The sequence below is a fragment of the Sciurus vulgaris genome, assembly GCF_902686455.1.
Source record: "Sciurus vulgaris genome assembly, chromosome: 12".
Taxonomy (NCBI): domain Eukaryota; kingdom Metazoa; phylum Chordata; class Mammalia; order Rodentia; family Sciuridae; genus Sciurus; species Sciurus vulgaris.
The window spans coordinates 52,545,473-52,570,158 of record NC_136473.1 but is presented as its reverse complement, the minus strand read 5'-3'; the positions used below and the strand labels follow the sequence as shown (position 1 = coordinate 52,570,158).

General features: G+C 38.3%; 1 protein-coding gene across 5 annotated transcripts in view; it reads left to right on the top strand.

The window, feature by feature from the left end:
• Positions 1-24,686, top strand: part of PLD5 (phospholipase D family member 5) — a 406,765-nt gene that overhangs the window by 251,134 nt on the left and 130,945 nt on the right. For 4 of the 5 annotated variants that reach the window (XM_079106126.1, XM_079106129.1, XM_079106127.1 and 1 more), the window contains exon 4: positions 7,767-7,878. In XM_079106126.1, coding sequence (XP_078962252.1) covers positions 7,767-7,878 — 112 coding nt within the window. The remainder of the gene's footprint in view (positions 1-7,766; positions 7,879-24,686) is intronic. The other variant, XM_079106130.1, reaches the window with a different exon arrangement.

Sequence of the window (24,686 nt, the reverse complement as noted above, 5' to 3'; positions counted from 1 at the left end):
AATTGGTTCTTTTTATTTATACATGACAGTAGAATCCATTTTGACATAATTATACAAGCACAGAATATATCTTTTCTAATTCAGACCCTAGTACCTCTCCTTCCCCTTCCCTCTCCCTCTTCCCACTCCCTTCCCCTCCATCCATATATATACACATATACATACATATATATATATACACACACACATATATTTTATTACTTCTACATATCTACCTTAAGTATTCTTTTTTTTTTTTTTTTTTCGGTTTGTTTTTGGTTTTGTGGCCATTGTAACAAATTTCCACAGACTTTTTGCTTTAAAGCATTGGAAATGTGCATTCTCACAGTTCTGGAGGTCAGGAGTCCTGTTTCAATGGGCTGAACCTAAGGTGTCAGCAGGGAGATGGCCCCTGTAGACACTCTAGGGGAGAATCAGTCCTTGTCTCTTCATCTTCTGGTGGCTGCCTGCATTCCTACATTCTGCAGTCTTCCAGGCTAGTGTGTTCAATTCTCTTTGCTTTCATGTTGGCTTCTCCTTTTGTTATGTCAAGTTCCCCTCCTGCCTCTATCTTGTTAAGTGCACTGGTGATTGCATTGATTGCATTTAGGATTATCCTCAGATAATCTAGGATAATCTCCTTGTCATAAACCCTTTAATTTGATCACATCTTCAGATTCTGTTGTAAATAAGCTAACACTGGTAGGTTCTGGAGATTAGGACCTGACAGCCATGGAATCATTCTATAGCCTACTACAACTTGGTCAAGGTTCCCCCACTCCAAGACTGTTCATGTGGTTGCCTAGAGTTTAAAGTAGTAGCACATCCTCATTATGACTGTCGATATTTTATTTGTGGTATAATCTAGGGATCTTTCCTTCCACTTGTGCCGAATGAAACCATTTTATCCTTTACACATAAAATTAAAACAATCTTTGCTATTGATAAAAATCTGTGCATACCATTTCTGGATCCTCTGTGAAGATCTCTTACACACTTAATTCTATTCAGTTCTATTCTTCTTAATTCTATTTATTCTATTCTTATGCTTTCACCATGTTGACCACTATGACTTTTTAGTATGTTCTTTTTTGTAACACTGTAGACAGAGTTATCAATTTCTTTCTGACAATAGATATTGCTTCATTTCATGGTTTTGCTATGAAATGCTTACCTATTTGTAGCTTTCTATAGAATGAACTTACTCTTTTTTCTCCTCCACTGTTAGGATAATTTAATAGTGAGTTATTCAGTTTCCAAGGAGGTAATATTCGTTTTATGAGTTACATGTTAACAATCTGGTTTTCTTTTTCCATTTTGTTAGATTATGAACAGAGAATGAAGCACATAGAATATCTCATTATAATTTTTTGCTTTACTACTACAGATTGAACCCAGGGGCTCACGTATGATAGGCAAACACTCTACCACTGAGCTATATCCCCAGTCCTTTTTATTTTATTTTGAGAACTTGAGATCCTCCTACCTTAGCCTCTTGAGTAGCTGGGATTACAGGCGTGTATCGCTACCCCCAGCTCATTCATTATAACTTTCTGTCAGATTTTTTTATTTTTTATTTTGAGACAGGGTCTCGCTGAGTTACTGGGGGGCCTTGCTAGGTTGCTGAGCCTGGCTTTGAACTTGTGATCGTCCTGTCTCAGCCTCCCAAGCTGCTGGGATTATAGGCATGTACTACTATGCCTGGCTACTTGTTTAGACTTCTTATTGGCAGTTACAATACAGACTTTTATAAATGTTCTATCGATAGACAAAATGTGGTTCTGAGGGAATATGGTATATAGAATAAGAAATATTAAAAAAAAGTGTGCACATATCAAGTTTATTGACAGTATTATTTAATTTTCATGTATTCCCATTTATTTTCTTTTAGATCTGCCCAAATTGGGAAGATGTATTTTACAGTGTTTTATTATATCACTGTTTTAATTGCATTTATATTAGTATTTGCTTTATATATTTACTTGCTGTGCTGTCTGATGCATATTAATTTGTTACTGTCCAAACTCCATAAAGTTTGCCATTACATAATAATGGCCTACTTTTCAATCTAGTGCGTTGTCCTTCTCTGTTCTTCTGTTCTTTACTGACATTATTTATCCTTTTGTTTGCAGATCACTGTTTCTTAAATGTTATTTTCATTATCACTTTACCTAGTGCTTACCATTTCCGTATCCTCTGTGAAACTCTCTTGCACACTTAATTCTATTCTGTATGCCTGTAGTCCCAACAACTCGGGAGGCTGAAACAGGAGAATTGAAAGTTCAAGGCCAGCCTCAGCAACTTAGCAAAGCCCTGTCACAAATAAAAAGTAAAACGAACTGGGATGGTAGGTCCAGTGGTTAAGCACCCCTGGGTTCAATACCTGCTACCAAAAACAAAACAAAACCCTCATTATCACTTTACCTAGAAACCTTTTTAGGATCTTTTTCCATGAATCCTCCCTCCCCCCTGAATTTTTAATACACAAATGTACTGTGAATGTACTGTATGTAAAACCATGTGTTAATGGTAAAAAGAGTGTTTTAGTCAGCTTTTTCACTGCTGTGACTAAAAGACCTGACTAGCACAATTAGAGGAGGAATCATTTATTTGGGGCTCAGTTCCAAATGGTTTCAGGGGGCTCCGTCCAGGGGCAGCCGACTCCATTCCCTAAGGCTTGAGGTGAGGCAAAAAGAGTGTGAAGTGGCTTTTATGATGATCAGAAAGCAGAGAGAGAGAGAGAGAGAGAGACTCTGCTTACCAGATAGAAAATATAAACCCCAAAGGCACACCCCCAATGACCCACCTCCTCCAGCCACACTTTACCTACCTTGAATTACCACTCAGTTAATCCCCAACAAGGAATTAATTCATGGACCGGGTTATGAGTTAAGGCTCTCATAACCCAATCATTTCTCCTCTAAACCTTCTTGCATTATCTCACACATAAGCTTTTGGGGGACACCAAACCACAAGAGAGAGCAACATTCATCTTCACCCAAGAACCAGTTTTCAGCCCCATTGGGAAAATATCTCCTCCACCAAAAGTGTGCATTAGCCAGACACAGTGGCGCACCCCTGTAATCCCAGTGGCTCAGAAGGCTGAGGTAGGAGGAATGCAAGTTCAAAGCCAGCCTCAGAACTGAGCAAGGCCCTAAGCAACTTAGCAAGACCTTGCCTCTAAATAAAAAAATTTAAAAGGGCTGGGGATGTGGCTCAGTGGTTAAGTGTCCCTGGGTTCAATCCCTGATACACACACACACACACACACACACACAAATGCACGTGATAGATTTTCAATAGACTTCTCCTGTTTTATGTCCTCCTATTAAGAATCCTTGTTTGGGGCAAGTGTCCCAAGCCTTTATACCTATAATATTTCTTGCCACTCATTTCTTTTCCTCTTCATTGTCTTTGATGGTCTTCAGTTTTATTTACTGTTTGGTTGGACTCCTTTCTTAAATCTATTCCTCATGTGAGTTTTGGAGGCAATACAGTATATCTACAAATATTTCTTTCTCTTACCCTAGCTGGCAAACTCATTGTGTGGGGAAAGGATTCTTGGGCTTGAGTCTTTGCCTGTCATGGAGCATCTTGGTGTTATAGATGGTTAGTTCTATGCCAGTCTCTTTGATATGTTTTCCTTGATAATTTTTTTTTTCTTTTGGATGGAAGTTTATAAGAGTTTTCTCTTTGTTTTGATGTCCAGTTATTTTCTAGAACATACCTAGATGTATGTCTACATCAAAAGCACCTCCATCTTCAGGTATCTTTTCAACTCTTCTTAGATTCTGGTCTATCCTCAACTTAACTATTTTCTACTATTTCAGATTTACTTTTTTTTTTTTTTGCCTCTTTTTTTCTTCCAATGCACCTACTAGCCATGTTGTATCTTTTTAATTTACTTGTGAGCCTTTTTCTCCCTTATCCTCGTGTGTGTGTGTGTGTGTGTGTGTGTGTGTGTGTGTGTGTGTGTGTGTGTGTGTGTGTGTGTGTGTGAGACTGCTTGGAGATATTTCTTCCATTTGGTGCTTGGGTCACTAATATGGGCTTCAACAATGGTCATACTGTTCTTTAATTGCATAGCAAAATGGTCACATACAGAGAATGACACTGAATCCAGAAGAGAAACATAGACCTGACTTTACCTTCAGCAAGCTGTGTGACATTAGCACAACATTCAACTTTCTTGTGCCTCTGTCCTCATTTTGAAAGCAAGGCGATTGATAAACTATGGATGGCTATCATATTTCCAGCTCTGACATTCTTATTTTGTGTGAAATCTCAGTATCTTGAAAGTTCAGTATCTTGAAAGTATACCTCACTAGTGTTTTTCCAGTTGTGTTCTCTGAAGTATAGCAATTCTGCACAGGAGAACAGAGAGAGATGAGAGAAGATGTTAAGCATAATTTTTATTTGAACAAAGAATTCAACTGCTAATACAAGCTTGAAAACCACCAGCATATTTGAAATACTCCTCAGAACTCATCTTACTGAGCATGACTTTCTTCTTGTTTCCTTTTGATAGTTTTGCTTTTCCCCTTCATGTTATATTTGGGCATTTCATCCTTCCATCAGTAGTTTTGGGTCAACAGAAACTAGCAGTATTTATAACCTCATGTTCTTGGGATTGAAAGGTATCAGAATATGCTGTCCTACGAATAATCTACATGCCAAAGAAGAGTATGCCTTTGGAGCTAAAAGCAACTGAGATCCAATATCTATTGGAGAAACTCCTTACCTCTCCCCAACTGCCTAAAAATAGAGTATATATTTTCCTTTCTGCAAAGGAAATTTACATTGATAAAGAAAACTTCCCAGAGAAACAAGTTGTGCCCCATTTGTTTACAATAAAAAAAAATTTAAAAAATACAAAAGAATAAAATTTCAGTAGAATTTCAAATCAAAAAAGAAAGAAAGAAAACTTGCATTTGTAAGAAGCATCTCCATATTAGGAGGAGAACTACTCCTGAAGACAACTCTTATCACCTGAGAGACCTGTAGGGGCAACATCAAGACAACCCTAGTTTACCATGCCTTCTCTCCCCTCACTTTCCTGTAACTTGCCTTACCTCCCAGAGGCTCCAAACCCCTTTTACATTGTCTAGCCTAAGATGTTCTGAAGAAGCCTTAATCATGTGTCATTTCCTTGAGTCTCATTGCTTTCTGGAACTCTCATGCATGTGTGTATCTATATGTACATAATTTAAATTTCTTTTTCTCTGGTTAATCTGCCTTATCAGTTTGATTCATGGGCCTAGGCAGTGAACCTAGGAGGGGTAGAGAAAAAGATTGACTTTTCTCCCTATGGAACTGGAAAGACCTCCTATGTTAAGCAGCTCCTTCAAAGTCACCAAAGAGCTGAACCCAACCTCTGTCCTCAGACTATAGCTTCCTCCACAGGACTGTACTGTCCATCATAATGTTTTTGCAGAGTTCATGAAAAATTGACTTAAAGTAGGTCATCGTGCCTGAGCCACTTTGAGATGATTTATTTAAGTTGGAGTTGTTGGTTAATGTTTTTCAACAGAAAGAGCAAGATTTTAAATTGCTGGTGTTTAAAAGCTAAGGGGCTTTTGTTATTCCTTTATTAAAAAATGATGAGCGAATTTAACTCAGAAAGCACTAAGCCTCAGTGCAGATCTCTGTACAGAGTAGGTGTTTAATAACCTTTGGAAGTTATTACATTTTGAATGTCATAGCAAAAATGACTGGGCAGAAAGATGACACACTGAAGATGGGAGATTTAATAGAAGTTTCATCTCAAGCCCAAGGACGGAAGTTCTACCAAGCCCAAGTTCATTTAGTGAGCGTTGATTAAAATTTTTAAGATTTCTCAGTGCATGTTATCAGCACATGCTAAATGTAAAAACATGCCTTATTGATTGACAGTGATAATATCTGTAGATTTTGGGATTTCTACTTTCATTAATGTTTTAGTCTTTAGTTAAATTTCACTGAATAGCATAGAAGGAATCAGTTTAAGGCAGAGAACTGGAAATACAGATAGGTTAGATGATATCTTTTGTTTTATTTGAGCTAAATATGTTTTGTTAAATATATTTTTATAGGAGCAAAAATAAATGAATTCATTTAAAAGTACTGGCCTACCTAACCATGGGATATCACCAAACACACCAAGTGTTTGTGAAAGAAAAAATACAAACAGCCTTTGTGAATATGTGTTAATCATGAGTCTGCACTGTGGCGGGCCATCTGGGCCATGTAGACATCATCAGATCTCCTTGGAGGAGGACCTAAGCTGATGAGGAAGGCTGTGTGATGTAGCCTTGTAATGTGGCTCTCCCACATCAAGCCTCTCAAATCTTAACTCTCCATAGGAAATTTAAAATGTACATACACACTTAAATCAGAAAATGAGTAGATGTGTTTCCTCCCTTTCCTGTCTTTGTGTCTGTGTCTCTGTCTCTATCTGTCTCTCTCTTTTTCCCTCCCTCTCCACTTCTGCCGCTTTTATAAAGAAGGTGTTTACAACAGTCAGATGCACTCACTCCATAAACTGCCCAGGAAGGCCTGGTTTGGGGTGAGGCTGTTCCAGGCACTGAGGTGCAGAGTAACTCGGTTGCTTATGATGAGCTCCACTTCAAGTGGAGCCATCTTAATTTCTGCTAATAGGATGCATGACATGGAGTGCAATTGCTACCCTCATTCAGCACCCAGGACTATGGACCTTGGCTCTGGTGGCCAGCTTCAGGCTATAGAGCTCAGCTGGATGGTGCCAGACACTCCTTTCTACTCTCAGCTGTCCCCCAGCACAGGCACATCGGCCCCCTCCCAGTACTGCAGAGCCACAGGCTCTTCATTTCTGGCTTTGATCTTTTTTGCCTCTTGGGTACAGTTTGATCTTTTTTGCCTCTTGGGTACAGTTAAGACCCAAGCCTTATTGCCTATCTTGGCCTTTTGTGTTTGTGATCCAACAACAAAAACAACAAAACCCCAAAAAATCAATAAAAGAAGCCAAGTTCCCTTTATGATAAGGAATCTATCAAAACACAAGGAAAAATAGAGTAATATTAGAGTCTCCTGACCTGAGATCAGGTAATGACTTGTGGACCTACTATTGTTCAGTCTCTCTAGGATTAAAACTTATTATAACAATTATATGCCTGTGAGAATCTTGTAAGAAGAACCTTTATTTTTCAGTTCACTTATTTTTAGACAGAACATTAGTTGAATTCAGTAAAGCAAGTTTTAAACAAAAAGAGTGATTCACATAAATAACTGATTAGTGTCCATAAGTCCCTCCCATAATAGCTAACACTTAATGGGTACTTCTGCTTAACTCTTTTCATTTCACAAACACCTTTTGAAGTAAGCTTCAGTGGTATCTAAATTTTATAGAGAAAGAACCTGGAAATTAGTGAGATTAAGAAACACAGTTTGTAACTTGGAAAACCTGCTACAAACCAGGTCTTTCTGGGCCAAATGCAACTGTTTAATATTCTGTACTACCTCTTTATGTGTAGGTAACTATAGATTTAATAAGTAGAAGAAAGGTAAATTTGCATTGTATTATTGAAATTATTATTGCAGTGATTACTGAGTTGCACAATACTCAAAAAGACAAAATGCAACTATGTTCATGCTTCTATTCTTTATTGAAATACTTGAGAGAATTTCACAAATCTTCTGATTACCAATTATTGAAGTACTTGCCTTTTACAAATGGAATGAACGGTTATAACTTTTAATGAATTTATTTATATCTATTTAAACTGCAACATTTAGGTTTTCTGATTTTCTTTGTCTCTGACTCTTTTTACCAGGGCCAACGTCTTTTTGAAAAATTGCTCCAGCTGACTTCACAAAATATTGAAATCAAGCTAGTGAGTGATGTGACAGCTGATTCAAAGGTATTAGAAGCCTTGAAATTAAAGGGTAAGGCCAAGGTTGATATGCTACTTTACCACTGGGTATTCTGTTAAAATACCTTGAATTTCACTTAAATAATATATAATTTCTTTATAATCAGTTCATTTCATTTAGTATGCTTCTTATTTCTTCTTTGAAAAATAGCCTGATTAAAGTTTTTAAATAAGGAAACTAATCAATGCTACTGGGATTTAAAAAAATATATTTCTCATATTAGTTTATGCAAAATAATCTACTGGCCATTAAATGATAATTAATTGGTAAGAAGAATCTTCTCTGAACACCTCAATGATGTAATTAGAAAAAAAGGTTCACTTCCCATTAGAATGAACAATGAATTTCCGTTTTTCTCTTGCCCATCAAATGAAAACCCTCTGTATGCTACATAATCTTTAAAATAATAAAGTTAGGTCTAGAAGTCTATGGAACACTGCCTAATTCCACAGGGGATTGCCACTCACATGACCACTTTGCATTTGGTCTCACCGTCTCACGAAGATCGAGAATCATTCTAACACAACTTTCTTTTTCTCTATTCTTCTCTAACTGAACTCTCACTTCCAAAGTTTTTAAATGTTTGTAAAAGTTTTATCCAGAATTTACCATCTCAGCTGTAAGCCTTTAAAAAGCACTTGAGAACCAGTGAATGTATCCAAGCCACTATGTGTCAGTGAGTCTCAGGGGTTCACCTGATGGCCTCATGTCTCCTGCATCTGCTGTTTGAACATTCTGTGCATGTTCACTTGTCTTCCCCACATCAAGTGAAAATACCTTGTAAAATACGGGACAGATTATAGTAGGTAGACCAGGCCTGTCCTCCTGCAGAAGGAAAAAGTGAAGCGATAAAGAATATTAAATGACACAAACATATAGAAGACATTACCTTGAGCAAACAAATGAACCTTGTGCTGGTCAGTTTTGCATCACTGTAACAAAGTACCTGAGACAGATAATCAACTTATAAGGTTTATTGTGGCTCATAGTGTCAGAAGCTTTAGTCCATGGTCACTTGACCCTGTTGCTTTTGAGTTTGGTGGCACAATATCATGGTGGGAGCATGTGGTGGAAGAGGCCTGTTTATCTCAAGCAGACAGGAAGTGAGAGAGAGAGAGACAGGAAGGGGCCATGGTCCCAATATCCCCTTCAAGGACGTGCCCCCAATGTCCTATTTCCTTCTAATAGGCCCCACGTCTTAAAGGTTCCACCTCCTCCTCAGTGCCACTGGTTGGTGATCAAGCCTTTAACATGATCCTTTGGGGAATACTTGTCCAAATCATATAGTGAACCTGTCACCATACATAGCATTTTATTCTGTGCATAGGAAAACAATGAAAATGTACAGGGCTGGGGAGATAGCTCAGTTGGTAGAGTGCTTGCCTTGTAAGCACAAGGCCCTGGGTTCAATCCCCAGTACCACAAAAAAAAAGAAAAGAAAATGTCTGTAATATTGCTGGGTTTGAAATGCTTGCTTGTGTTACTTGAGAAGCGTATCTGTGTGTCAGGAGAGGGACGCTGGGGAGTAAATCCATGTGTACTTACCTCTGAGCTGCCCCACGGCCCTTTCTATTTTTTATTTTTGTGACAGGGTCTCTTTAAGTTGCAAAGGCTGACCTGGAACTTGTGATCCTCTTGCCTCAGATTCTGAGTAGCAGGGATTACTAGCTGCAGCAAAAGATTTTTGAAAAACTAGAACATATCAGGTTGAGTGGATTGACATACAGAATCATCATGGCTTAGAAATGTACTATTAGTTTTCTCACTTACAAAATATGTAATTGGGTTCCCACCGTCTGAGAATTTGTTGTCCCACACACACTTTAGGAGTGGATTTCTTTGGGTTAACTGAGGGCACCTACATTTGCAGGCATTTCTTATTAAATCCACTTGCATCTCCTTTGGGCTTGATTGTTCTGGAAGTAGAGAAGCAGATGAGTTGGGAAGGGGAGAGGCAGTCAGAAAGTTCTGTTATTTCTTTTTTTTTTTTTTTTTTTGCTTTTAATTTTTTACAGACTGCATTTTGATTCATTGTACCCAAATGGGGTACATCATTTCATTTCTATGGTTGTACATGATGTAGATTCACACCATTCATGTAATCATACATGTACATAGGATAATGATGCCTGTCTCATTCCACCATTTTTCATACCCCCTCCTTCTCATTTCCTTCTACATATTCTAAAGTTCCCCCATTATTCTCTCATTCCCCAGCCCCCACCTCCATTAGATGTCATTCTTCACTTACATTCAGCCTTTGGTTTTTGGGGATTGGCTTATTTCACTTAGCATAATAGTCTCCAATTCCATCCATTTATTTGCAAATGCCATAATATTATTCTTCTTTATGGCTGAATAATATTCCACTGTGTATATATACCACAGTTTCTTTATCCATTCATCTGTTTAAGGGCATCTAGGTGGGTTTCACAATCTAGCTATTATGAACTGAGCTGCTGTAAACATTGATGTAGCTGTGTTACTGTAGTTGCTGATTTTAGGTTCTTGAATGTATATCCACACATCTTTTCCTTGCTATGGCCCTTGCTAATACTTAGAAACTCAACCAAAAGTTAAAACTAATGGGTCCTGGGGCAATAACCAACTGTCTTAGATGTTGCTGAATATGTGGCTACCCAGAGATCCTTCACTCAGTTTCTCCCACTCCCTTCTCACAGCCTCTCATCTTGACTCAGAAGTCAGGAAGATCAACCATCCCCACCTTCTCAAGCTGTGGCTCAAAGGTGGGGTGGTTTTGAAACACAATTCCCATGAAGTCCTTGAACCCAGAGAGAGATTTGATTTTACACAAGGATCCCTATAAATTCGAAACAGATTTTACTATTGGTTTTCTTAATGTCACTTACAAACCAGCTCCATCTGCATCCTTCATAAACATACCAAATGCAGTATGTTAATTCACCTCACACGCTGCTTCCCCCACCTCCCAACAATAGCAGCTATTGTCCCTTTCCCTCAGTGAGGTTCTATCTGCCCACTCATGTTAGAAACTAAATTCCACATTTAAAAATATATGAATGTGAATATATATAGGTACATATATATATATTTTATAAAATCTGCTCCTCTGTCTTTCTCCTAGATATCACCTTTTCTTCTCAACTGCCACTGTTCTATTTCAGATCTTTAATAATTTTCTCGGGCCTTGCCCCACCACATACTCTCCACACAGCCAAAGAGATTTTTTTTCATAACATGATTATTGCCCATTCAAGCCCAACCTAAGTTGTGTGTATATGTGAGTGTGCCTAAATGTTATGCAAAAATTACTATCGAAGACTATCAGACACGAAATAAAAGGCACAAGTGGTAAGTCAACCATTCAGTGAAGTTTTACAAAATATACACATCTCTATAACCCCTTCACAGATGGACATGTAGAACATTGCAAGCATCTCAGAAAGTTCCATCATTCTGTCTTGTAGAGAAACCAGTCTCTGGTTTCTCTACAGAGAACCACTCTTTCAACTTCTACCACCATCACTTGTCTTTCTTTGATTTTTATATAAAAAGAATCACAAAGTTCTTTTATATCTGGGTTATTTCGCTCTATTTTAGGTTTATAAGACACAGACATATTTCATATAGTAGTAACTTTCTTTTACATTGCTGTATAGTGTTCCACAGTATGAATATAATACAATGCATTTATTTTGCAGGTGATGAAGATTTGGTTGTTATATGTAATACTACTATGAGCATTCTTATACATTCTTTTTGGTGCCCATGTATACAAATTTCTGTTGAATATTTACCCAAAAGTAGAATTTCCAACAGCACATAGACTATATGTATGTTGAACTTCAACAGATAATGCCAGTCACTTTCCAAGTGGTTGTATCAGTTTATACTACCATAGGCATGCCCCATATCCTCACAAAATTTGATATTCTTTTTAATTTTATCCATTCTTATGAGTATGTATTGTGTTGTGACTTTAGTGTTCAATTCCCTGATGGCTAATAATGTTAAACTCTCATATGCTTATTGACCATTTCTAACTACCTTTATAAGGTGCCCATTCAATTTTGTTCAATGTTATTTTATCTTTTGTTTGTTGTTTGTTATTTTCTTATTATTTGTCTGGATTTGAATCCTTTGTTGGATATATGTATCATCTCCCATTTGATACATTTGATACTGTTTTCATTCTTCTAGTGTAGTCTTGATAAGTATAAATTCTTAATTTTAATGAAACTGAATTTATTAGGTTTTTCTTTGTTTTGTGTGCTTATTGCATTCTGTGTAGAAAATATTTGTCATTACAAGGTCCTGAAAATATTCTCACTTGTTTTGTCCTAGATTGTGGTATTATTTTACTGTTCATATTGAAGTCTAGAGCCAGACATGGTGGTGCACACATGTAATCCCAGCAACTTAGGAAGCCGAGGTAGGAGGATCTCGAGTTCGAACCCAGCCTCAGCAACTTAGCACTTAGCGAGACCCTAAGCAACTCAGCAAGGCCCTGTCTCTAATAAAATATTAAAAAGGACTGGGGATGTGGCTCAGTAGTTAAGCCACCCTCTGGGTTCAATCCCTGGTACCACCCTGCCGCCAAAAAAAATCTGAATTTTCAGATTTAAGTCTACTTAGGTTAGGACTTAATTTGTATATTGTGTGAAATAGGGGTAAAGGTTAATTTTTATTTATATAAAAGCTATTGATTGAAAAAAAATCTTCACAGCATTTCAGAAGCATCCTTGTTAAAAATTAGGTGACACTATGTTTGGGTCTGTTTCGGAATTCTCTACATTGCATTGGTTTACTTGTCTATCCTAGAACAAAGGCCACGCTGTTTAATTACTGTGGCTTTAAAATACATGTTGTGGATGATCTGACGTTTTCATCTTTGTTTTTTACCTTTAAAACTGCCTTAGTTATCCTTGACCCTTCAGATATAAAATAAATTTAACTATCATTTTGCCACATAACTGCTTAATATTACACTGATTCCAAGGGAGAATTGACATTAACAATATTGACTCGGACTGGGGATATATATGCTCAGCCGGTAGAGTGCTTACCTCGCATGAGCTCTGGCCCTGGATTCAATCCCCAGCATCACAAAAAAAAAAAAAAAAAAAAAAAAAAAAACAATATTGACTCTTCAGCTTCATGAATCAGGAAGGCTATAATATTTCCTCTTGTACTTTAACTGCATCTGTTAGGTTGTTAATGTGACATAAGTTTCTTAATTATTTTTCAATGTAATAAAGTTTCTGATTTCTACTGCAACTTCTCTTTTGAATCATGGGCTATTTAGAAATGCAGTCCTTGATCTTCAAACATTTGGGGGATTATTCTACTTACCTTCTTGTTATTTTCACTACAGTCAGAGAATCCAGACTTAAGTCCCTTGACATTTTTGGAAAATTGCTTTGTGAATTTTTTATTCCTGAAACAAGTTTGCTTTACCAAGCCTAAGTCTTTTTAATGCTTTCATTTGACTTTTCGTTTTTGTTTTTGCATTTTGTTAACTCTTAGAGTTGTCTCGGCCAGAGGTGGTCCCAAAACCTCCTTCATCATAACTGAAAAGTGGAGTAAATGTACTGTGGCTTTTGTTTGCCTCAGATGTGGGTCCAAATGGTTGAACTCAGAGATAAGCTAAATAAGAGGGAGGGTCGTTTTTTGATCCCACTGCTTCTTTCTTCAAGTGGGATGTACCACCTGCAACCAACATTTGGTTTCCTGGGAGTGATTGTGACAACTTTCTTATGTCCTCTTCTCCCTGCTCAAGCCTCCCAGCAAATACTGGTGATGTCTCATTTCTCACCAAACCTGACCCTGGTAATATCACAACAATATTCTTGAAAAGTTTATACTACTAATCAAATTTTTATTTTTGATTGTGTATCTTAAAAGACAATATTATTTCTCAGCAATGCTACTGTATTTATCATTCTTGTATTTCATAGTTACCCTTGCAATGAAATTTCTAATTTAGAAGATTTATTTTTAATTGTCCATCAAAACCATGGCAATGCAGTGAACTTTCTATAATATGACTACAATAATTAATGTCCTTGGAGCCTAGTAAAAATTAAAAACAAAGTCAGAATATATTTATTTTCTTTTGGGAAAAATCACTTTTATTTCTTCATGGTTGAATGATAATTTTTTAATAGAATGACTAGTGAAATTAAAGTCATAAGACATTTAAAGTCAGTGACCTGGAAATAAAATCCATGTTTCTTTCTTCTTTTTTTTTCTTTCTTCCTTTTTGTTTTTAAATGCATTTAAAACTACAGGATCCGAAATCTCCCTTTTGGTCTCATTCTTATTATTTACTATTATTAATTCTCCAAGCATATGAAAGCTAGTCATGTTTTCTCAAATACAACCTACTTTTAAAGGGTTCTGTTTCCTAAAGCCTCCTTCTCACTATACCAGAAACCTTCTCTCTCTCCATGTCAATTTGTAAGGAGCATTTCATTTTTCACAGTCTTAAACCTTACCTATTATTTTTTTCCATTAGTCTTCATCTCTTTTTTTGTGGCTGGTCTTACCATCTTCTTTCCCTCATTGTTCTATTAGTTATATATTCAGCAACCATTTCTTGAATATCTGTAATGTGGTGAGAAGATTGACACAGGTGAAATAAACTGAGCAAGGAATTCCTAAAACATCTATACGGAGTCCAGTTTTGCTGAGTGACCTTTTGCATTAGTCCTCCATGCTCATGTTGTCCACTTAGCCAGCATCACCTCTGCACCAGCAGAGTGCTCATGAGGCCATGGAGCTGAAGACACAGAATGTTCTTTCATGGTCTCTTTTTTTCTAATCAGAATTCCAGTCTGCTTATTTTCTAAGCCTACCTGCAAATGTGAAAGGAAGTTGATCAGACAGTAACCAGGTCTCCTCCTCCCTCCTCCAGGGGTTCTTAAATAGTTTGTTAATCAAACATTGAGAAACTGCAAAAGCCCTGTCATGCCACCAGCAACAACAACCAGGACTCTACAGTGACAACTCTGACACGGCTTAGTCTATACTAAGATGCATCTCCTCGCTGTTGGAGATGTTAAGATGTGACAACAGTGTGTTTTAGAATCAGTGGCACATGATGATAAGGATTGCTTTAAAACCTTCATCAGCAGATTATAAAATTCAATTTAGCAACCTTTAATAAATTAAATTAAAACTGACCATTCCTAATACTCCACTGAGAGAGAGAGAGAGAGAGAGAGAGAGATAGAGAGAGAGAGATCCTAAACTAGGTCTCCTGTAACTGCTTCTGTGCAGTATAGTGAGCCATACTCGGTGAATGGAAATTCTGAGAATTCAGGCTGTGTCAGATTCAAAAAACACAGGGATATCTTCAACAGAACCCTTGAAGGCTGGTGCATTCAGTGATAGGAAGTGTTCCTCTCCAAAGAAAGTAAATAAGGAAAGAACAACAAAAAGCTGCTGATTTACCTGAAATAGGAGATTATGCAAATCAGTTTTATATGCGATTTCTATATGAAAACCAATATGAGAATTATAAAACCTGAAATAAACTGGAGAAGAGAGGGCATCATGGAGAAGACAAAGAGGATAGAAGAACCCATATTCTTAGGTTGTATGCAGCATGATAAAATTGCAAGCCAAATGAAAAGAGAAGAATGCATGAAAAGGCTCAGGTGATTCATTCTGCTGACATCGTCTGCTAAGAGGTACTGACCCTACAAATAACAAGTTCCACTTGCAGGTTAAATTCTGTCACTTGATGCAGTTTGTTATTTTTTAAAGAAACATTAAAAATATTTTATAGCCGACATGTAAACATATTTATCATGTATACATGTTTGGAAATATGTGTACATTGTGGAGTGTCTAAATTGAGCTAATTAAAATATGCATTACTTCATATATTAATCATTTTTGGTGAAGAGAACATTTCAAATCTATCTTAGCAATTTTCAAGAGCACAAATTAATACATTATTATTAACTATAGTCACTGTGCTATACAGTAAATCTCTTCTCATTATAGGCAATCAGTCCACTTACACAACCACAGAAAGAAATTCATCCTTCAGCTTGGTGGAACTCCAGTGAATCTCCATGTTGCACCTCTTTCTTTTGAAGTCACAGTCCTCTGTGGGCTCGGGAGGGCTAGACAGTCTTAACAAACTTTCAGTTTGTTAGAATCAAACATGCATTCTCCCTCCTCCTTTCTCTCCTGCGCACAACCCTGCAAGTGATTAAACCCAGAGCTTGGTGTTTGCTGCCTCTGCTTTATGACATCTTTAAGGACCTGATAACAGAGCTACTGTGTGAGGTTCTCTTTTGTTTAGCTAGAGCATTCATGTGTCAGGAATCTTCTTTCCTCTTTGGATTCTTCAGATAGAGAGATAGAGAGATGTGTATGATAGATAGAAGATAGAGATATGATAGTAGGAAGATGAACATGGATGATAGATATGATGGGGGTAGGTAGAGATAGGTAGATAGATAGATAGATAGATAGATAGATAGATAGATAGATAGATAGATAGATAGATTAGATGGATGGATGGATGGATGGATGGATGGATGGATGGATGATAGATAGATAGATAGATAGATAGATAGATAGATAGATAGATAGATAGATAGATAGATAGATAGGATCTTAGTTGATTTGTACTGCTATAGCAAAATACCCAAGACTGAGTAATTTATAAAGAACGAAAGTATATTTTTTCATAGTTAGGGATCTGGAAGTCCAAGATCAAGGTCCTGGCCCTGGTGTCTGGTGAGGGCCTGGTTTCTGCTTCCAAGATCAAGCCTTGTTGCTACATCCTCTGGAGGGGGTGAATGCTGTGACCTCTCATGGTAGAAGAGACATAGAGGCAGAAAAGGGTCTAGACTAGCTCCCTCCAGCTCCTTATAAATACCAGTCCATTCATGACTTAATCACTTCCTAAAGTCACCACCTCTTAGTACCACCACAATGGGATTAAATTTCAGCACACAGCAGAGAGATAATCTGCAAATCTTCCTATGAGATTTTAAATATAAAGTTCTAGTGTTCTCTACCTTTTTATCCATACTGTCTCATTTCTTTTTCTTTCAAAAATTTTTCTCTTTTAAATTTTTTTTCTGTTTTAAATTTTTTTGAGACCAAGTCTCACTAGGCTGCCCAGGCTTGTTTTGAACCCCTAAGCTCAAGCAGTCCTCCTGCCCCAGCCTCCCTATAGCTGGGACTATAGGCACATGCTGCTGGCTTATCTCGTCTCATGTCTGTAACCCTGGGTGAAGACAATGCAAGTGTGCCTTGGAATGGACTTTCCATCACTGTGATAGTGCTCAACCCTCTACCTCTCCTGCAACCCCTCATCTGTGCCCTTTGTGACTAAAGTCATAAATCTCAGGCAGTCTGTGGTTTGAGTAAAGCTAACATTTAGGACTTTCCCTCAATAGCACTACATACTAAGCAAGTAAGCCAATTAGGCAAAGTCTTTCCTGTATTGTTGGATAACCAATAGCCACAGGGTCCTAACGAGCATTGGTTGGGCATCTTCAACAGTAGATATCTAATCAGTGTTAACTTGTGACCATATTTTATTCATTTAAATCAGAATTTTAATTGTTGAACTGCTGGTAAGACTAAAGCCCTTTCACTCATGGTTACGACACTATATTTTAAAATTATTGTTCTCTGGCTTTCTTTTAGGTACATTGTTTTAACAAAAAGGAGAGAGGGATGCTGTGTGCTGTATTCTGTTATCAAATATTCTGACATAACTTTTCTACATACACCACATGAATCCCACCATTGTGTACTCCACAAGACTGATGTCCTAATTAGAATAAAATGTATTCCATGCATGTATAATTTTATCAAAATGAACTCTACTGTCAAGTATAACTAAAAAGAGCCACTTAAAAAAAAAAGAGGGTCCCCAAAGTATAACATTGGGGAAAAAATTCTAAGTGTAATCCTTGCCATTGCTTATGTGAATTCAAGAAGGCTGTATTCATTCACCAATATAACCCATTTTGATGTTCACATCTATCAGTTAAGCATAACAAACCTAAAAGTAGAATAGATTCCTAAGTTTGAGCATAGGAGTTGCACAAATATTTAAATTAATGCAGCTGCCCCAGTTTCCAACTTGAACATTTTACAAAGCAATTTTGTAACTGCTTACACCAAATCAGTAAAGTATAATTTGAGATTTTATGCTTATTGAGTTTTTTTTCAATACTTAGGTCTTACTATTTTATAAGTATTCCAAAGTCTAACTCTTCAAGTCGGTTATGCTTGCATGTGTCAATATAAGCATTAAGAAGAATGTTTTTATGATTTTCCCAGAGTAAACTTCATATTGTTCCAGCTTACATTTTCACAGTCTGAAAGGTTGCTGTCGTTAAGCAACCTGAACATTTCAGAGGGCCTTCTGTTGTCCTGGTGCAGGACTATCCTGGTGGCCATCAGGATAGTGACATTCTTGGGCAGGAGGCAGATGCACTGTCTTCTCTTGAGCCTGCTCTGCAATGACCTAGACAACTGTCATGGTGCCCTTGCTGTCACCCAGGCATGTTGCTTTGTCTCTGCTTTCATTTCACACCTTTTCAGAGGGAATAATACTTGGGCTTATGCTTGAGTACACAAAGCTGGTGCCTTTGTTCTTCTATACAGGGCAGTCAGGATTCATCACAGAATTGTCTTCCCCCTTTCTTTGCAGCACACCAGCTACTTAGCAGCAAGGCAGGAGCTCCTCAACCTGCACTTGTTTGGATACGTTAAGCTTGAGTGATGTGTAGCAAGTAAATTAGTGTAACAATGAGGAGCAGGTCCTTTGGTGCTACATAGACTTCTGCTATAATTCTGGACCTGTCATTACTGTGATGCAAGTTACTTTCTCTGAGCCTCAGTGTCCTCTCCAATAAAAAGGTGATAATAACCTCCCTTGGGTATATGTAAATTAGTTAATGTATAAAAAGTATCTGGTGCTAATGCCTTGTTCATAATAAACTGTTAATGACACCCACCACAATCCACGTCTTCATTTACCCAGTCTAATTGGTTGGTGCCTCTTAGTCCAGACTGGATTTGTTTCTGGTCCCTACAGCGTGCTCCAAACCCTGTGGTTTTCTAATGAAAGGAAGACCCCAGTTCTGATTTGTGTGTTACCAGTCATCTTTGGGAATGCAGCTGGTTTGTCTGCCTTTGTGGTTGTGCAGTAACTCCTGCCGGCTCCTGTTTGTGGTAGAAATTGTCTAGCTGGACACACCAGTGCCACCCCATCTGTGTTTTCATTTTCTGTTCTAAAAGCCCAAGTTAGGTTAGCAATTTGATGCGTTTTAACTTCCAGGGGGTGCATCTGATACATACGGTAGAGTCCTACCATCATCCATTTGTTCTAAAACATAGAATCTTTTGCTAAAGGTTCTATTTTTATCCCTAATACATAAGAGCCTTGGCAGGCTTGGCATTTTCAAGGAAACTATGTGCATTATGCAAGGAGAATCTTTAGCTATTCAATGTCATGGTGGCTTTCTGCATTTCCATTCTGTTGATGCTGGAATCTGGGAGGATGTTCTTTGACAGGGGAAGACGAATCGATGTATAAATGTAAATAAAGGGATACATAATACCCTCCCTGAAAGGCTGCATGATTTCCAGCAATCTCATGAACATCATTTTTAGCAACTAGTTTACTCTTTTGGAGTGTCTCGTAAGCTTTGTGCAACCATCACACATCAAGGTTCTGAAGAAGACTGAAGACAGGCTTATGTCTCTGGTCTACTGATCACTGGCTTTGAGCGATCTTTGCCTGACCTGGAGGAGCCACATTGAGAATATCCATTGCCTTTATTAGTGAATGAGGTCTCTTCTGTGACTGACTCTCCATTTTCAAGGTGGACACCCTAATTGAACCTACTCTTTTAATCAATGCTGTAAGAATAGTGTGAATTAAGATGCAACACTGTATTTCTCGTTCCCAGCAAGCTGCTCAGCATGAACTGTCACAGTGTTTATTATTTCTGTGCCTTCTTTCCATCTTTCTATGCCATGTTTTATCCTGTTTTTTTTTCTTTTGTTTTTCTTTTGCTGCTAATTTACTTTTTCCTTTCTCCTAGTGTTTCATTTTAAAAATAAATTCCCTAGCAACAGGTATTTCAAAGATTCACGGCTGCCCTAAATCTCCTAACCAATATCTTTCCCTCATCCTAATATCATCTCTCCTGTACAAAACACGACAAATGTCATGCACATACATTGTCTGTATATCCAAGCCCATCATCACCTCCTTTCCTCCAGCCTCAGAGGAATGTCTTTGGTTGTCTTCCAAGGCCAACCCTTCCACCTGTAGCATCTGGTCCCACTTTCTCAGGGACTGTATTCTGCTTTTCCCTCCTACCTTTACAGCTACACTCTGGTTTTTACAGTTCTCACCCCTCAACACATATGCATACTCAAGTCAACTTGGGAAAAGAAGAAACCCAGCAGCACCCATCATGGATCCCTGCTGGCTGCCGCCCCTCCTCCCTTCTGCCCTTTTCTTCATGTTCAGGTTTACATTCTGCCATCTCAATCTTCTAATTGCCTCCTCTGTGCAGTTTCAAATCACAGCAGTCTGCCTTCTGCTCTGACTCCCCTGAAACTTACCTTGCCAGAGTCAACCGGGTCTACTGGATGTGCAACTCCCCGGATATATTTTATACTTTATGCCATATGACTTTTCTGCAGCTTTGAACACTGTGTGTCCTACTCTTTTCTCTTCCTCTGAACTGTCCAGTCTTTTGGTTTTTCTGACACTGTTCATTCTACATGTCCCTCCTGTGTAGGCTACACCTTCTTGGTCTCTTGCTGATTTTGAATGTACTATCTTTTCCTTAAATGTTAACTCCTTCTATTACTTTTCTTCTTCCCTTCCCTTTTCTTGACTTTCCACACTCTCTCTACATTGATTAGTGCATTCATTCTGCGGCTTCATTCATCACCTCAATACAACCTACATATTGTTTTTCCTGAGCCCCAGACTCAAAAAATGCTCCATGGTTTAACATTTAATGTTAAATTTTAAGTGGAAATTTAACATTTCCACTTGCATATTCATGTAATACCTCAAAATCAACTCATCTAAAAATTAAATGAGTGTACCATTCCACCCTCCACGACCTCAGATCCTTAGTTCTAGCTCAGTAAATGATGACTGTCCTACTAGCCGCAGGAAGGAATCTAGAGTCATCCTTCTCTTTTTTCTAAATTCTAAAATCAAATCAGCCTGCAGTTCTAATAGAGGTATTATCTTAAAATCTCTAGAAATGGTTCCCCTTTTCCCTCTCAAGCACTTTTACTGTAGCTTAGACCTTTGTTATTTCTCAGTGGAATGACTGCAAAGAGCATCCGAACCATTTTCCAGACTCCAGTCTTCCTGTATTCTCCACATAGAAAGCGCTCACCCGGATCATCAAATTTCCTTGTCCCTTCTTTCCCTTAACATTTTTCAGTGGCTTACGTGCTCCAACATAGGGTTTCTGTGACATTAGGGGCCTTGTGTTATGATTTGGATCTGGAATGCCCCCTGAAGTCTCATGTGTTCAGAGGTGGTGCTTTTGAGAAAGGACTGGATCATGGGGGCTCAGACCTCATCAGTTACTCCATCGATGGTTAAATGGACAGCTCTTAGTCCAGACTGCATTCCTCTGGACTAAGACCCCCCAGTGAGACCCTGTTGGAGGAAGTAGTGCCCTTTCTCTCTCTCTGGCTGCCTTTCTCTCTCTCTCTCTTTTTTTCTCTCTCTCTCTCCTTCCTTACTAAGAGAATGGTACTAAAAAGGAATTTCCTTATATTTTAACTTTAGAAACGGTTCTCAAATGTTATACTACTTAGTAAATGATAGGACAAGCATTTCAAAAGTAAAAAATACTATGTAAATGCTGCTATAGTTTGGTTGTTGAACGTCCCTCCTAGGCCCATGTATTAAAGGCTTGGAGTCAGGTAGGCTCTATTGGGAAGCATGGAACCTTTAGGGGGTGGAGCCTAGTGGGAGGTCTTTAGGTCATTGGGGGCATGACCTTGAAGGGGGTTGTGGAACTCCAGGTCTCCTCTTCACTGTCTTGCTTCCTAGCAACGAGGTTTGTGGTTTTGCTCCTCCACGCTCTCATCATGATTTGTGCCTCACCGTATGCCCATATCAATGGGGTTAGAATCTCTAAAATTGTGCCTTTTTTCTTTATATGTTGATTATCTCAGGTATTTGTTATGGTCACAGAAAACTGACTAATACAAATACTAGTTTCCATAGAAATTTACGTGGTACCTTTCACCTAATAGAAAAAAATATTTTAAAATGGCATTTGAAGTCTTGTTATGATTCAAACTACTTTGGTTTGTGTTTCTGTTCCTTTAATAAGTGTCTGTGGAGATCAGAGGTGGGAGCATATTTTCAGTGTGCTTTTCCTCATGTTCATTTGCCCACTTGGAGGATAGGGTCGGGGTCATGTGGCTCTTAGTAACCCGTGTGGTTTGCCAAGTTGTTCCAAGTTCTTCCTTAATCCATATGGTAAATTAACCCAGACAGGCAGAGATAGAAGTGATTTCCTTCTCAACAGAAGGTGAAGAGTACTAATGTTTGACTACCTCTCTTATAGATTTTCTGACCTTTTTTTAGCGTTCATTGAATGCATTGAAGGAGTATTTGAAATAGTCTTCATCTGATTTGAGCTGCTATCACAGAATACCTGGGATTGGGTAATTTTTATTTTTTAAGTTTTAAAATTTTTCTTTTCTTTTTTTTCTTTCTTTCTTTTTTTTTTTTTTTTTTTTTACTTTTTGGTACTGAGAATTGAACCCAGGGTGCTTAACTGGTGAGCCACACCCCCATCCTTTTCTTTTCTTTTTCTTCTTTTTTTCCTTCCTTCCTTCCTTCCTTCCTTCCTTCCTTCCTTCCTTCCTTCCTTCCTTCTTTCTTTCTTTCTTTCTTTCTTTCTTTCTTTCTTTCCTTTCTTTCCTTTCTTTTGAGACAGGGTCTCACTGACCTGCTTAGTGCCTCACTAAGTTGCTGAGGCTGGTTTTGAACTTGTGATCCTCCTGCCTCAGCCTCCCGAGCTGCTGGGATTACAGGTGTGTGCCACCATGCCTGCTTGGGTAATATTTAAAGAACAAAAATTTATATCCCACAGTTTGCGAGGCTAGGACACCAAGATCAAGGTGCCGACATCTGGTAAAGATGGAAGGGCAAAAGAGAGGACCAACTCCCTTGTCAAGCCCCTTTATAAGGGCCTTAATTTCATTCCCAGAGGTAGAGGTCTTCATGACCTAATCGCCTCTTAAAAATCCTACCTGCTAATACCATTACATTGGCCATTAAGTTTCAATACATGTGTTTTGAACAGGAAACTGATAAATATGGTCCCTCTTGAAGAAAGGGCACATCGCAAAGTAGCTATATAACAAAATATAAAATAACTAATATAATAACCACATAACAATGTGGAACCAAAGACCACATTCATTCCACATGTGCTTTAATAATAGCTATAGCAACTTGAGAGAAAGCAGCAAGACCAGAGGTGCTGTGAGTCATGGTGGGGCTTGTACCTGTGGATGGTCACGGCCCCAGTGGAGACGGGACTCACGACAGGTGGGATCTGGCTGCAGTCATCCCGTGTTTTGGGCCTGTTACCCTCAGGTTGTCACGACAGCTGCTAACAGTGAGTTAGGTTCACAGAGGTTATTTACACAAATGTGCACTGCATTATAGTTCTCAAAATTAGGAAAAGTAAACAAAGGGACAGCGAATGATGGGATCAACAGTCATCCTTTGAGGAATGTTGAGAGGGAACTGCCAGTAATGTGGAGAAAATGTTCAGACTATGTTGCCAAGTGAAAAGCAGTCATCTAAGAAACAGGAGCCACTGTATTATTTCATCTTTGTTCAAGGATAATCTAATTTATGTATGTGTAAAGGTTTACTCTAGAGCGTTAGAGTGTTAATGAGGTTGCTGCTTTTGAATGTTGAGATTACAGCTGATTTTGTTCTGTTTTTCTGTGATGTGTGTGTGTGTGTGTGTGTGTGTGTGTGTGTGTGTGTGTGTGTCTATACTGTCTTTTCTATGCAAGTATAGGGCGTAGACCGAAAACTGATTCGAGTGGAATAAGTCCCTGGCTTTGCCCTCTGTGTGCCCTCTGTGAGTTATTCAACCTCTTGAAACTTCAATCTCCTGATCTACCTGGGACTAATAATAGAAGCTGTTGCATAATGTTGTTCTGAAGATGAATGAGATAATCCATGTGAAGCATTTAACACAGTGCCTGGCACATGATAGGTACTTTAAAACACTTTTCAAAAAAAATATTGAGCATATTTTATGAAGGAGGAAATACTAGGAAGGAGAAGGAAGGAAGGAAGGAGAAAGGAATGGGGAGGGAATATAAATTCACTCCTTAGATGCTGCCTTAAAATACAAGCTGGCAGCAGGGTCTGCATGGTCAGGGGCCATAGTTCTGAGCCAGACAAGGACCAAATCACACTTCTGTGCTTGGCAGATCTGCACTTGGGACACGTGACCTAAAGAACAACTCCCCATCCCTACCCCCTATCCTCCCAGGGAAACTCCCTCATTTATATCCTAAAGGGCTTCTGAAAATGTGAACACATAAATATTGGATGAGAACGAGTTAAAACTACCAGAAGAGATTAAATCTTTCATGTGGTTCTGAGGAGGAGGTATGCAGACATAGGATGTAACTCATCCTGACAGGCTTTAGGATGGGTCTGTGCTTCCTCATGAAGCCAAACTTTAGTTTCCCAGGAAGCCTGCATCCTTGGGCCCCCACACACTGTGCAAAACAGGCTCCCCTTGATTTGAAACTGTTAT